A 15,685-nucleotide genomic window follows, 5' to 3' on the forward strand; every position below is an offset into this window, starting at 1 on the left:
TTCAACCACTCCACAATTTTTTTTGTAAACAAACTATAGTTTTGGCAAGTCTGTTAGGACATCTACTTTGTGCATGACACAAGTAATTTTTACAACAATTGTTTACAGACAGATTATTTAACTTAGAATTCACCGTATCACAATTCCAGTGGGTCAGAGGTTTACATACACTAAGTTGACTGTGCCTTTAAACAGCTAGAAAAATTCCAGAAAATGATGTCATGGCTTTAGAAGATTCTGATTTGAGTCATTCTTCATTTGAGTCAATTGGAGGGGTACCTGTGGCTGTATTTCAAGGCCTACCTTCAAAATCAGTGCCTCTTTTCTTGACATCATGGGAAAATCAAAAGAAATAAGCCAAGACCTCAGAAAATAAATTCTAGACCTCCACAAGTCTGGCTCATCCTTGGGAGCAATTTCCAAACACCTGAAAGTACCCCGTTCATCTGTACAAACAAGGGTACGCAAGTATAAACACCATGGGACCACGCAGCCGTCATACCGCTCAGGAAGGAGACGTGTTCTGTCTCCTCGAGATGCACGTACTTTGATGCGAAAAGTGCAAATCAATCCCAGATCAACAGCAAAGGACCTTGTGAAGATGCTGGAGGAAACAGGTACAAAGTATCTATATTCACAGTAAAACAAGTCCTATATCGACATAACCTGAAAGGCCGCTCAGCAAGGAAGAAGCCACTGCTCCAAAACCGCCATAAAAAAGACTATGACCCCAAGCAGACTTCCAAAGTTGTGGCAAAATGGCTTAAGGACAACAAAGTCAAATTATTGGAGTGGCCATCACAAAGCCCTGACCTCAATCCTATAGAAAATGTGTGGGCAGAACTGAAAAAGCGTATGCAAGCAAGGAGGCCTACAAACCTGACTCAGTTACACCAGCTCTGTCAAGAGGAATGGGCCAAAATTCACCCAACTTATTGTGGGAAGCTTGTGGAAGGCTACCCGAAACGTTAGACCCAAGTTAAACAATTTGAAGGCAATGCTACCAAATACTAATTGAGTGTATGTAAACTTCTGACCCACTGGGAATGTGATGAAATAAATAAAAGCTGAGAATTAAATATCAGGAATTGTGAAAAACTGAGTTTCAATGTGTTTGGCTAAGGTGTATGTAAACTTCTGACTTCAACTGTGTGTTCATGATCATTTCCAGGTGACGACACCTTCACCATCCAGCATGTGAGCACAGGAAAGTGCCTGGTAGCTATGTCCATGTCTGGGACTGGAGTTTCCGGGATAGCAGGGGCTAAGTCTGCAGGGTCTGGGTTCAGCGTGACCCTGGGGGAGTGTGACGGCTCCAGGGGGTCCCAGTGGAAGTGGGGGTCCGGCCACCGTCTCTTCCACGTGGGCACGTCCCGGTGCTTGGGTCTGGAGGTGAAGACCAAGGCCCTGTCTCTGTTCAGCTGTGGCGTCATGGAGGCCGTCATGCTGTTCTGGCGCTGCCTTGACGAGGCCATCTATACGGTGTACCAGATGGGCCTCACGGTGACCGACGGGCTGGTCAGTGCCAAGCGCGACTCCTCAGACGCCTGGAGGAGGGATGAGTCGACCAATAATATCTGCCAGCGGCCGATGCGCAGTGAGTGTGTTCTGTCCTCTGAGCGGCTTATTCTCCTAATGGAATAGAATAGGATATAATAGAATACAATAATCATAGTTTTGCTCATCTCATGTAGGCCTATCTATGCTTATTTACATGTAAAAAACCTCTAGCCACATTTTACAAGAATGCACTGAACTTAGATATACACGACTGTTCAAAAGTTTGGGGACACTTAGAAATGTCCCACTTTACCACCACCATAGCACCCCCAGACCATCACATTGCCTCCACCATGCTTGACAGATGGCGTCAAGCACTCCTCTGGTATCTTTTCATTTTTTCTGTCTCTCACGAATGTTCTTTGTGATCCGAACACCTCCAACTTAGATTCTTCTGTCCATAACACCTTTTTCCAATCTTCCTCTGTCCATTGTCTGTGTTCTTTTGCCCATCTTAATCTTTTCTTTTTATTGGCCAGTCTGAGAGATGGCTTTTTCTTTGCAACTCTGCCTAGAAGGCCAGCATCCCGTAGTCGCCTCGTCACTTTTGACGTTAAGACTGTTTTCCGGGTACTATGTAATGAAGCTGCCAGTTGAGGACTTGTGAGGCGTCTGTTTCTCAAAATAGACACTCTAATGTACTTGTTTTCTTGCTCAGTTGTGCACCGGGGCCTGCACTCCTCTTTCTATTCTGGTTAGAGCCAGTTTGCGCTGTTCTGTGAAGGGAGTAGTACGCAACGTTGTACGAGATCTTCAGTTTCTTGGCAATTCCTCACATGGAATAGCCTTCATTTCTCAGTACAAGAATAGACTGACGAGTTGCAGAAATAAGGTCTTTGTTTCTGGCCATTTTGAGCCTGTAATCAAACCCACAAATGCTGATGCTCCAGATACTCAACTAGTCTAAAGAAGGCTAAAATAAGTTTTATTCCTTCTTTAATCAGAAAACAGTTTTCAACTGTGCTAACATAATTGCAAAAGGGTTTTCCAATGACTAATTACCTTTTAAAATTATTAACTTAGATTAGCTAACACAACGTGCCATTGGAACATAGGAGTGATGGTTGCTGATAATGGGCCTCTGTACGCCTATGTAGATATTCCATAAAAAAAATCTGCCGTTTCCAGCTACAATAGTCATTTACAGTATTAACAATGTCTACACTGTGTTTACGATCAATTTGATGGCATTTTAATGGACAATTGTTTTAACATTTTCTTTATAAAACAAGGACATTTCGAAGTGACCCCAAACCTTTGAACGACAGTGTACCTAGGACCTTTACATGAATATCTTGATGAACAACATCCTGTATCACTTGGAGACAATAGATTTAGCATGGTCTGTTGTATGCTAATGTTCAGGTGCACTGTACAGAGCTCTGCTTGGCAGTCACGCGTTTCATTTGTTCCGTTTGGAATTGAAGGGGAATCTTTCCGACCAGAATTACCAGGGTTTTCTTTGTAAATGTCGACATGGCTAATATGACTCAGCAAGGCCTGTATGAACACACTTACTTTCATTTTCACTTTAACTACATCAGGTTTGCACAGTGCCGTCATTTGGAATAAACGTAGGGAATGGCAACGGGACAGGGGCAAAGTGATCTTTTTTTTATCAAGTCGAAGCTCATTTGCTGCATTTCTACACAATTTAAGAAAAACTCAAATGCAATTTGGAGAACAGCTGAATTGACTCCATGTCACGCCCTGGTCGAAATATACTATGTTTATTCTTCATTTATTCGGTCAGGCCAGGGTGTGACATGGGTTATTGTGGTGTGTTTTTGTCTTGGGGTTTTGTGGGATGTCTAGAGTTAGTCTATGGCTGCCTGAGGCGGTTCTCAATCATAGTCAGGTGATTATCGTTGTCTCTGATTGGGAACCATATTTAGGCAGCCATATTCTTTGTGTGTTTTGTGGGTGATTGTCCTTAGTGTCCTTGTTCCTGTCTCTGTGTTAGTTTACACAAGTATAGGCTGTTTCGGTTTTCGTTACGTTCTTTGTTTTGTAGTATTTGTATTTGTTCATTAAACATGGATTGCAATCTACACGCTGCATTTTGGTCCGACTCTCTTTCACCGCATGAAGACCGTTACACTCCAGCCTTTATCACCTTGGCTGCTGCAGCTTCATTCGTCTCAGTCGCATTGTCATATCGCAGTTAACTGCTACACACTAGCTCAGCACCGGGAATAAAAAACTGGAGTTTAGTTTCCTGTCAAGTCAAACAGCAGCTCTGCACCTCTGCATTGTTTTGGGAGAAAAGCTGCGTTGTTCCCTGCAGCCTTCCCTCCCTCTCCTACGCGTCCTAAAACATGTTCTCTACTACGGATAGACAGCCTGCCCCAGAGCTGTCCACATGGTTCTAAAACTAGCCCTCTAATATCGCTAAATTGCATTTGCATTTTAATCCGCATTGGAATGATTTTAGTAGCCTATTTTAAATTGTTGGTGTTGAACTAGGGTATGGTGGCTGCCATACTGTGCCATACCCAATTGACGCCCCCTGCGCATCACATTAAATACCCTTGACCCTGTTCCATTTGAAATCGTATCTATGGCACTGTATGCCTGTTGTTTGCCAGTAGCCTTCTGCTAAATGATACACTTTAACATGATCTAAACTCTGGCTCTCTATTCAAAGCAGCAGCATTTGTATTCAATGAATGTGTTCTGTGTACAGGTCCTACATTAAGGATCTGTACACAGACCTGTCCTACATGCTAAATCCAGTTGAGTTGACAGTCAAACTGTGCGAGGTCATATCTTTAGATGTGTCCAGATTGAATACGAACTCCGATATTCCTAATACACTACTTTGAAATGGGTGCCATGGGATTCATTCTAATTATTTTTCTCCTCTACCCATAGTTGTCCACACCACCAATGGGACGTCGACCGGGGAGCCTTGTGAGTTTCCCTTCCACTACAACGGCAGCTGGTACCACGAGTGCCTCCCCGACGACCAATCATCTGGACTATACTGGTGTTCCACAACCTCCGACTATGATGCTGACAAAAAGATGGGATATTGTCTAAAACATGGCAAGTTTTCTTCTTTTTATTATAGATATAAATCATGATTCTGGAATGAATCTACTACTAGTTGTCTTGTACCGTTTCCCTTCACATATAATGATTACTGGAACTAGTACTAATAGAGTACTTAAAGGACCCCATCCAAAAACTCTTTTGGTATTTGTTTCATAGGTCAGTTGTAACTTTCTGACAGCAATCAAATTCATATGCCCGATTGCTGACATACAAAACATTTTGGGATTATATATAACAACGGACTAATGAAACAAATACCAGAAGATCGTTTTTGGATGGGGTTTTCCTCTAAGTAGTCTAATACTCTTGCTGGAATTTCCCTTTAAGAGAAGGACGTAGAAAGATCTTTGAGTCAAGATTGGGCTCAATTCTATCTTAGTTCCCCTCAGTTGAATTAAGGATGTGGAATCTGTCCATAGGAGTGCAAATCATTTTCGTGCAATTGACTGGAATTACAATTGACTTGACCCCAACTCTGCTCCGAACCTAGTCTTTTGAGCCAGACGGCTTACTTCCACCATCTTTGAATGCCCCAGATTAGCAAGGCGAGACTGCTCTGAACCCACAACCCACACAAATGCACACAACCCCCTGACATACACACACATACTACCACAATGCTGAATCCCCTCTCTGATCTCTCTCACAGAGGAAGGCTGCAAGGCCCTGTTCAATGGCCCCGAGGGGGGACCCTGTTATGAGTTTGTGTCCCAGGTCGCAGTGACATGGCAGGAAGCTCTGGACTCTTGTCGCAGCCAGGGAGCTGACCTGCTCAGCGTCTCCAGCTCAGAGGACCAAGCCTTCCCCATCTGTAAGACTGCCTTCCGCAATAGTGGCTGTCTATGGCCACATTCATACAAAACAAACATCCCAAACCTGCATTACAGGAACAGTAACATGAATCATGTACTGCACAGATTGGACCCACTTGGCACATACTACTTACTTTGAAGTAATTGGGACTACAATACTTGGAAATACTTGGCCATTACCATCCATCATTATTACACTATTATCAACACAGTTTATAAGACATAGGGAACCTATTTCCCTGACTGTTAAGAGGGAGTAAAACATAGCTATTTTTTTATTGACTAATTGCCGATATGATATATGCCCACAAGGGCTGTAAAAATGAAGATTCTGTCATCTACTTTGTAGCGAGATTTAGCTTGTCTAATCTGGTCTCGTCTCTGTTCTGTGTGGACTGAAGTGGACGTGGCCCATAACAGCCGGCCAGATAGGATGTGGATCGGCCTACACCAGCTGGACACGTCTCAGGGCTGGCAGTGGTCAGACGGCTCACCCCTCAACAACGTGCGCTGGGACAACGGTGAGGACGCAACACATGCAGACACACAGACGCACTGCTTTAACATGGTACTTTGTACAACTGTGGTACAACTATGTAATAACCGTAGTACAACTTATGGTACATATATGGCAATAGCAGTGTCACAACTAGGTTACAACTATTTATAGTACAACGATACAGCCATGGCAGAAGCATTGGTTGGTACAGGTATGCCACAATCATACCACCCTACTGCCTGGCACCCATCTCATTCTCCAGCCTGTGTCACAATGCCACCAGGGAAACAAAGAGGCCAGTGTTGTGTTGTGAGAAGGCAGGCAGGGTCATTGTGACTGGACGCAGCACTGCACAGGGACAGGCAGTGTGTGTGTGCTTGAGGATTGTCGTGAACGAGCTTGAATAACAAGTCAACTTGCCTGAATGGGCCTCTGTATATAACCATTAGCATGTGGCCTAGTAAAACGAGTGCACTGTATATGGGAATAGGCTGCCATTTGGGACTGGACTGCTCTGTCAGAGTGGTGATGACGTCACTGTCCTTACTCAGAGACCTTTGACCCTCTCTGGGTTGCGTTATTGTTCACCCTCAGTACCGAGGAGTTTACTACAAAGCAGGATTAATGAGCAAGCCTGCTAACTTTGATAAACAAACAGAAGTAACTACTGATTTCCTGGTTCCTTAGGAAAGCGAAACTAAGAGTGTGTGTATGTGTGCGTGCGTGTGTGTGTGTGTAGCAATGCCACACACATCAATCCTAAGGGAGTCAGACTGTGGATTCATGAATTCGAAAAACTACTACGAGAGTGAGGTCTGCGATAAAAAGCTTCCCTACATCTGTAAGAAAAACATCAACGTCACCCAGTCGGTAGCAACAGGTAAGAGTCAACCAGTTTATCACATTAATAGGGAAGGTCTTACTCTTTTATCCTCCAACTAGATATACTGTATTTCTGTCCTCTACCAAAGGGATTTATGTAGCGCTTTACCAAGGTGCTGAAACACTACATTTTAAAACCATCCTAGCTTTGCATCTCAACTCGTGTATTTTTCACACTGTTTGTTGTTGTTGTTGTCTTTGGCGTGCTCTTCCAAGTGCTCAAATGTTTGATTTACATGTCAGGCCATCCTAGCCTTTTAACTCACACAATATTATTTCTTATCTATCTTTTCTTGATCTTGTTTTTCCTCTGCAGAGCCTTTGGTATATAAATCCACCATATGTGACGAGGGCTGGGCCCCTTGGAACATGTTCTGTTACAAGCTGGTGAAGGATGAACCGAAGATGTTTGCTCAGGCCGAGAATTACTGTAAGACCATCGGAGGAGGCCTGGTCAGTCTACACAGCCTGGACAGCATGGAGATGATCAGCACTCAGTTCCATGCAGGTACACTGCATGCTCAGAGAAACCAACCACAATTGTCGTGTATGGCATTGTATTGCCCTGAGGCATGGTTAGAGACTTCTAGTGATAGGTATCAGTCATGATTCAAGGTAAGGCATTATAGTGCTTATCATTAAGCATCTAAAGCATTTTACAGTGGAATACTGTTAGATAACATCGGTTGGGTTGTGCTGTGTGGGGAAGACATGCCATTGGTCAGAGATACTTAGTTGAAATGCTCTGTTATCTTCTGGGAGAGGCTTTGGCTGTTTTATGTACAGTTGAAGTCGGAGGTTTACATTCACCTTAGCAAAATACATTTAAACTCAGTTTTTCATAGTTCCTGACATTTAATCCTAGTAAAAATGCCCTGTCTTAGGTCAGTTAAGATCACCACTTTATTTTAAGAATGTGAAATGTCAGAATAATAGTCGAGAGAATGATTTATTTCAGCTTTTATTTATTTCATCACATTCCCAGTGGGTCAGAAGTTTACATACACTCAATTAGTATTTGGTAGCATTGCCTTTAAATTGTTTAACTTGGGTCTAACGTTTCGGGTAGCCTTACACAAGCCTCCCACAATAAGTTGGGTGAATTTTGGCCCATTCCTCCTGACAGAGCTGGGGTAACTGAGTCAGGTTTGTAGGCCTCCTTGCTTGCACACGCTTTTTCAGTTCTGCCCACACATTTTCTATAGGATTGAGGTCAGGGCTTTGTGATGGCCACTCCAATACCTTGACTTTGTTGTCCTTAAGCCATTTTGCCACAATTTTGGAAGTATGCTTGGGGTCATTGTCCATTTGGAAGACCCATTTGCGACCAAACTTTAACTTCCTGACTGATGTCTTGAGATATTTCTTCAATATATCCACATAATTGTCCTCCCTCATGATGCCATCTATTTTGTGAAGTGCACCAATCCCTCCTGCAGCAAACCACCCCCACAAAATGCTGCTGCCACCCCCGTGCTTCACGGTTTGGATGGTGTTTTTCATTTTGTATGCCTCCCCCTTTACCCTCCAAACATAAAGATAGTCATTATGGCCAAGCAGTTCTATTTCTTTCATCAGACCAGAGGACATTTGTAAGATCTTTGTCCCCATGTGCAGTTGCAAACCGTAGTCTGGCTTTTTTATGGCGGTTTTGGAGCAGTGGCTTCTTCCTTGCTGAGCAGCCTTTCAGGTTATGTCCTTCCTCCTCCTTCCTGAGCCGTACGAGGGCTGTGTGGTTCCCATGGTGTTTATACTTGAGTACTATTGTTTGTACAGATGAACGTGGTACCTTCAGGCATTTGGAAATTGCTCCCAAGGATGAACCAGAGTTGTGGAGGTCTACAATTTTTGTTTCTGAGGTCTTGGCAGATTTATTTTGATTTCCCCATGATGTCAAGCTAAGAGGCACTGAGTTTGAAGGTAGGCCTTAAAATACATCCACAAGTACACCTCCAATTGACTCAAATGATGTTAATTAGCCTATCAGATGCTTCTAAAGCCATTCCATTATTTTCTAAGCTGTTTAAAAGCACAGTCAACTTAGTGTATGAACTTCTGACACACTTGAATTGTGATGCAGTGGATTTTATGTGAAAGAATCTGTCTGTCAAAAATTGTTGGAAAAATTACTTGTGTCATGCAAAAAGTAGATGTCCTAACCAAAACAAAACATTTGTGGAGTGGTTGAAAAACGAGTTTTAATGACTCCAACCTAAGTGTATTTAGACTTCCGACTTCAACTATGTGTTCGATCATCAGAATCAATCAATCAATCAATCAATGATCAAGCTGCTGTACAGTTGTTAAAGGGAGTGTTATGTTGTGGTGGCCTCCTGTCAGATGTTGTGTTGGACGTGTGGATCGGTCTGATGGGGACAGGGAACCCAGCCATCCTTAGCTGGGCTGATGAGACACCAGTCTCCTTCACCTACTGGGACAGAAATCATCCTATCCAACCCTCAGGAGACTCTGGCTGCGTCTCCTACTCCGGAGAGGTGTGTGTGTTGTGTTTGTGGGTGTGTGTGTGTGTGTGTGTGTGTGTGTGTGTGTGTGTGTGTGTGTGTGTGTGTGTGATAATTGGCAAAATGGTTTAGCCTACAACAGACCTTGGCTTGGCTACTTATGGATATGTTTTAACAATTTGCTAAGAAATAGACAGCAGGTCCCATTGGTCACTTAATAGCATCAACATGACATTGTACTCATAGCAGACCTTATATGTTGGGCATTTTTAGGAAGTTTATGTACGGTATCTCTAGATCCATGCCTTTATCTCCTTTTTCTGTTGTCCAGTCTCATGGCTGGAGGGTTAGGAGCTGTGACCAGAAGCTGCCTTTCATGTGTCAGAAGAAAGGAGAGGTGAACGAGTCTTCTACAGCAGGATGTCCTCCTGAAGGGGTAAGCATTGTTCCCCAGCCCCAACCTCCTCTTCCCAGGACACGCTGTACCTTGTGGAGTTTGTTGAGCTCTTTTGATGGATTTCATTTGTTTCATTTGCTCATTTTGTATTTGTTTCTGAGGACAAACAACAAAGAGCATCGAGCTCTAGAGGAACAGTTTGATGATGATTTATTTTGTTTATTCGTGTTGTTTACATCTCTTCCCCTTCCTGAAGGACTGGAGGAGACATGGGAACTCGTGTTACAAAGTGGACTCTAAAGAAGTGTCGTTCAAGGACAGGTGTGACCTCACCATAAACAACAGGTACAGCCATTCCTTGTTGTCTCTTTCATTCTTCCATTTAACTCTTTAATTTCCAGTCACTGTAAATGAAACGCTGTGTTTCTGAGAAATTGCCGTGGCAGGGTGCCAAAACCCCACAGCATTCCACATTAACTCTCCACACTCGGCGTGGTCTCGCTAATTGTCTTGTTCCCTCTTGTACAGGTGTAAGGTCAAAAGTAGTGCACTACATAGGGAATATGGTGCCATTTGGGACGCAGCTCCAATCGTTCTTCAATGTGTTCTCCACAGGTTCGAGCAGGCCTTCATCAATAGACTCCTTGTGGAAGAGATCAACGTAAAGAGACAGTATTTCTGGATGGGCCTCCAGGACATAAAGACTTCAGGGGAGTACCAGTGGGTCGCTCAGGATGGCTCGGGAACCAATGTCGCATACACCAACTGGGGCTGGTTTGAACCAGGTTAGTCCCGACTGTGAAGTATTCTGTATTTGGGTTTAAGGGTTTAACCCTGTTGGGGTTTCAGTGATGCGAGATGGAGAGAAACGCTTGATGGGTGTGCGTGAGTTACGTGTGTGTCTGTGTGTGTTACATATGTGTGTATGCGAGTTACTTACATGTGTGTCTGTATGTGTGTGTGTTTCAGCCCTAGCAGGGGGCTGTGCAGTGATGTCCACAGCCAAGCCTCTGGGTAAATGGATGGTAAAGAACTGCACCATGTTTAAAGCTGGCTCCATCTGTAAGAGAGACATCGCCACTCCACAGCCCCTAGAGCCTGAGCCTGACCCAAACCTCCCCTGTCCCGATGGATGGACATCCAGGCCTGGCATTTCCTACTGCTACAAGGTGTGTGTAGGCCTGTGTGTGTCCTTAAAATGAATGACGCAGATCCAGTTCACTTCACTCACCTGCATGTGTCCCCTCGCTGCGCCTTAGTGACCTTGTTGGTTTAAGTTACTGTGTCGTTGCACATTGAGGTCTCATGGTGACCCGATTGCGGTATGTTAGTGTGTTATAACAACATTACCGTAGGGTGTTGGTGTGTTAGTATTGGTAACCGTGGCAATGCTGTGCCAGGTGTTCCACGAGGAGAGGCTGAGTCGTAAGCGGTCCTGGGAGGAGGCAGAGAGGTTCTGTGAGGCCCTGGGGGCCCATCTACCCAGCTTCAACCACCCACAGGAGATGGGAGCCCTGAACTATGTCATGAGAGACTCCATCAGGTAGGGGCCCTTGCACCCACACACACACACGCTGCACACACCACTCGTGCATATACTCACGCGCACGCACACACTGTGATAACACACAAACTCAGCGGTAACACAAACTCAGCCACAGTAGTCAGTCTGGTCTAGTCACCTCAACTAAACAATGTGAATTATGTAGGCATGTTCATAACCACATTCCAACAACAGCAACTTAATGCCAGCTTTATACAGTAAAACAAATACACACCACACTGCTATTTCTCTCATAGATCAGAGCTTACACACTGGTCTAGTTCCCACCACTGTAACGGACACCAACAAATCAAATCAAAGTTTATTTGTCACGTGCGCCGAATACAACAGGTGTAGTAGACCTTAAAGGGAAATGCTTACTTATAGGCTCTAACCAACAATGCAAAAAAGGTATTAGGTGAACAATAGGTAAGTAAAGAAATAAAACAACAGTTAAGAGACAGTGAAAAATAACAGTGGCGAGGCTATAACAGTAGCGAGGCTATAACAGTAGCGAGGCTATAACAGTAGCGAGGCTACATACAGGAACCGGTTAGTCGGGCTGATTGAGGTAGTATGTACATGTAGATATGGTTAATATGATATAGATATGACTATGCATATATTATAAACAGAGAGTAGCAGCAGCGTAAAAAGAGGGGTTGGGGGGCACACAATGCAACTAGTCCGGGTAGCCATTTGATTATCTGTTCATGAGTCTCATGGCTTGGGGTTAAAAACTGTTGAGAAGCCTTTTGTCCTAGGCTTGCCACTCCGGTACTGCTTGCCATGCGGTAATAGAGAGAACAGTCTATGACTGGGGTGGCTGGGGTCTTTGAGAATTTTTAGGGCCTTCCTCTGACACCGCCCGGTGTAGAGGTCCTGGATGGCAGGCAGCTTCGCCCCAGTGATGTACTGGGCCGTACGCACTACCCTCTGTATTGCCTTGCGGTCGGAGGCCGAGCAATTGTGGTACCAGGCAGCGATGCAACCAGTCAAGATGCTCTCGATGTTGCAGTTGTAGAACCTTTTGAGGATCTCAGGACCCATGCCAAATCTTTTTAGTTTCCGGAGTAGGCTTTGTCGTGCCCTCTTCATGACTGTCTTGGTGCGTTTGGACCATTCTAATGGTTGGTGATTTGTTGGTAATGTGGACACCAAGGAACTTGAAGCTCTAAACCTGCTCTACAACACCCACCACAGTTACCATACACATCTGTGTTTTCAAATTCACATGGTCTCATCAACTTTATGCTACTGTCAGTTGACTCCTGTCAATAGTAACAAGTATGGTTCACCCCAGGACACACCCTGTCCTGCAGTGCTCTGCAGGGCGAAGGTTCAATCACTAGCAATTATATACTTAGGACATTGGATGATTGTTTAAACACTGCCTTTTGAGCTAAAAAAAAATGTATAAAAAACACAATAAAAAAGAAGTGAGAATTAAATGTTTGTTAACAGTGTTTGTGTCCTGTCTGTCCCAGCGATGACCGGTTCTTCTGGGTGGGGCTAAACAGGAGAAACCCAGCTGCTGGTTCCTGGGAGTGGAGCGACAACAGGCCTGTGAGTAGAGGAAAACACATCGTACCTCTGTGTGTAACTCCCGTAGAGAGACTATAATAGGTAACCATTCTGATAATATACATGTCGTGATTCATCCGAAGGTGTCCATGGCCATTTTCCCCCAAGAGTTCCACGAGGATGACGAGTACAACCGGGGCTGCACAGCCTTTAAGGTGGGTAGGTTCAGATGCTGGAATACAGCCTCAACACTGCATAACGTCTGCTGGTGTGGTGGTTATGGCAGTCACTTCTTAAACCCGTCAGCTTCTTCCTACCTCACGTGCTCCATTTTCGAGCTCCCTCTCCCGACCTGTGAAGTGGCTACAGCTCTTGCCCTGTCGTTACAATCTGTCAGGCGTTGTCATCATGACCAGGAGTTGTGCTGTCTATAAAAGGCACTCCCCCCAGGGTACAGAAACATTTTTGCGATAAATACAGTGGGGCAAAAAAGTATTTAGTCAGCCACCAATTGTGCAAGTTCTCCCACTTACAGGTAACGAGTGGACAGAGGAGCCTCTTAAAGAAGAAGCTACAGGTCTGTGAGAGCCAGAAATCTTGCTTGTTTGTAGGTGACCAAATACTTATTTTCCACCATAATTTGCAAATAAATTCATTAAAAATCCTACAATGTGATTTTCTGGATTTTTTTTCTTCTCATTTTGTCTGTCATAGTTGAAGTGTACCTATGATGAAAATTACAGGCCTCTCATCTTTTTAAGTGGGAGAACTTGCACAATTGGTGGCTGACTAAACACTTTTTTGCCCCACTGTCTACGGTTATAATGTCATATCTCATGTCGATGTTGAAATACCAGTATGCATCATGGCTTGTCGTCTCTCTCTCTTTCTCTCTCTCTCTTTGACAGACACTGAAAGGAACCTTTAGGAGTTTATTTGTCTTCCTGATGCATGAATTCCCTCCTCTGCTGTTCTACGCCACCCCATTCCACTGTGACGCCAGGCTGGAGTGGGTCTGCCAGATCCCACGCGGTAACTATACACACACACACACATACACTCACTGTGACGTCAGGCTGGAGTGGGTCTGCCAGATCCCACCCGGTAACTATACACACACACACACACTCACACTCACACTCACTGTGACGTCAGGCTGGAGTGGGTCTGCCAGATCCCCCGCGGTAACTATACACACACACACATACTCACTGTGACGCCAGGCTGGAGTGGGTCTGCCAGATCCCCCGCAGTAACTATACACACATACACATACTCACTGTGACGTCAGGCTGGAGTGGGTCTGCCTGATCCCCCGCAGTAACTATACACACATACACATACACTCACACTCACACTCACTGTGACGTCAGGCTGGAGTGGGTCTGCCAGATCCCCCGCGGTAACTATACACACACACACACACTCACACTCACACTCACTGTGACGTCAGGCTGGAGTGGGTCTGCCAGATCCCCCGCGGTAACTATACACACACACACACTCACACTCACACTCACTGTGACGTCAGGCTGGAGTGGGTCTGCCAGATCCCCCGCGGTAACTATACACACACACACATACTCACACATACACATACTCACTGTGACGTCAGGCTGGAGTGGGTCTGCCTGATCCCCCGCAGTAACTATACACACACACACACACTCACACTCACACTCACTGTGACGTCAGGCTGGAGTGGGTCTGCCAGATCCCCCGCGGTAACTATACACACACACACATACTCACTGTGACGTCAGGCTGGAGTGGGTCTGTCTGATCCCCCGCAGTAACTATACACACATACACATACTCACTGTGACGTCAGGCTGGAGTGGGTCTGCCTGATCCCCCGCAGTAACTATACACACATACACACACTCACTGTGACGTCAGGCTGGAGTGGGTCTGCCTGATCCCCCGCAGTAACTATACACACATACACATACTCACTGTGACGTCAGGCTGGAGTGGGTCTGCCAGATCCCCCGCGGTAACTATACACACATACACACACTCACTGTGACGTCAGGCTGGAGTGGGTCTGTCTGATCCCCCGCAGTAACTATACACACATACACACACTCACTGTGACGTCAGGCTGGAGTGGGTCTGCCTGATCCCCCGCAGTAACTATACACACACACACATACTCACTGTGACGTCAGGCTGGAGTGGGTCTGCCAGATCCCCCGCGGTAACTATACACACACACACATACACTCACTGTGACGTCAGGCTGGAGTGGGTCTGCCAGATCCCCTGCGGTAACTATACACACACACATACTCACTGTGACGTCAGGCTGGAGTGGGTCTGCCAGATCCCCCGCGGTAACTATACACACATACACATACTCACTGTGACGTCAGGCTGGAGTGGGTCTGCCAGATCCCCCGCGGTAACTATACACACACACACATACACTCACTGTGACGTCAGGCTGGAGTGGGTCTGCCAGATCCCCCGCGGTAACTATACACACACACACACACACACTCACTGTGACGTCAGGCTGGAGTGGGTCTGTCTGATCCCCCGCAGTAACTATACACACATACACATACTCACTGTGACGTCAGGCTGGAGTGGGTCTGCCTGATCCCCCGCAGTAACTATACACACATACACATACTCACTGTGACGTCAGGCTGGAGTGGGTCTGCCTGATCCCCCGCAGTAACTATACACACATACACATACTCACTGTGACGTCAGGCTGGAGTGGGTCTGCCAGATCCCCCGCAGTAACTATACACACATACACTCACTGTGACGTCAGGCTGGAGTGGGTCTGCCTGATCCCCCGCAGTAACTATACACACATACACATACTCACTGTGACGTCAGGCTGGAGTGGGTCTGCCAGATCCCCCGCGGTAACTATACACACACACACATACACTCACTGTGACGTCAGGCTGGAGTGGGTCTGCCAGATCCCCC

At 45.5% G+C, this 15,685-nt stretch overlaps 1 protein-coding gene across 2 annotated transcripts in view; it reads left to right on the forward strand.

The window, feature by feature from the left end:
* Window positions 1-15,685, forward strand: part of LOC135542564 (lymphocyte antigen 75-like) — a 36,910-nt gene that overhangs the window by 1,849 nt on the left and 19,376 nt on the right. For both annotated transcript variants that reach the window (XM_064969641.1, XM_064969640.1), the window contains exons 2-16: window positions 1,172-1,597; window positions 4,435-4,608; window positions 5,267-5,428; window positions 5,831-5,950; window positions 6,668-6,808; window positions 7,127-7,318; window positions 9,151-9,305; window positions 9,604-9,708; window positions 9,926-10,014; window positions 10,285-10,454; window positions 10,639-10,838; window positions 11,070-11,212; window positions 12,700-12,778; window positions 12,880-12,951; window positions 13,645-13,768. In XM_064969641.1, coding sequence (XP_064825713.1) covers window positions 1,172-1,597; window positions 4,435-4,608; window positions 5,267-5,428; window positions 5,831-5,950; window positions 6,668-6,808; window positions 7,127-7,318; window positions 9,151-9,305; window positions 9,604-9,708; window positions 9,926-10,014; window positions 10,285-10,454; window positions 10,639-10,838; window positions 11,070-11,212; window positions 12,700-12,778; window positions 12,880-12,951; window positions 13,645-13,768 — 2,352 coding nt within the window. The remainder of the gene's footprint in view (window positions 1-1,171; window positions 1,598-4,434; window positions 4,609-5,266; window positions 5,429-5,830; window positions 5,951-6,667; window positions 6,809-7,126; window positions 7,319-9,150; window positions 9,306-9,603; window positions 9,709-9,925; window positions 10,015-10,284; window positions 10,455-10,638; window positions 10,839-11,069; window positions 11,213-12,699; window positions 12,779-12,879; window positions 12,952-13,644; window positions 13,769-15,685) is intronic.

The sequence above is a fragment of the Oncorhynchus masou genome, chromosome 6 (assembly GCF_036934945.1).
Source record: "Oncorhynchus masou masou isolate Uvic2021 chromosome 6, UVic_Omas_1.1, whole genome shotgun sequence".
Lineage (NCBI taxonomy): Eukaryota > Metazoa > Chordata > Actinopteri > Salmoniformes > Salmonidae > Oncorhynchus > Oncorhynchus masou.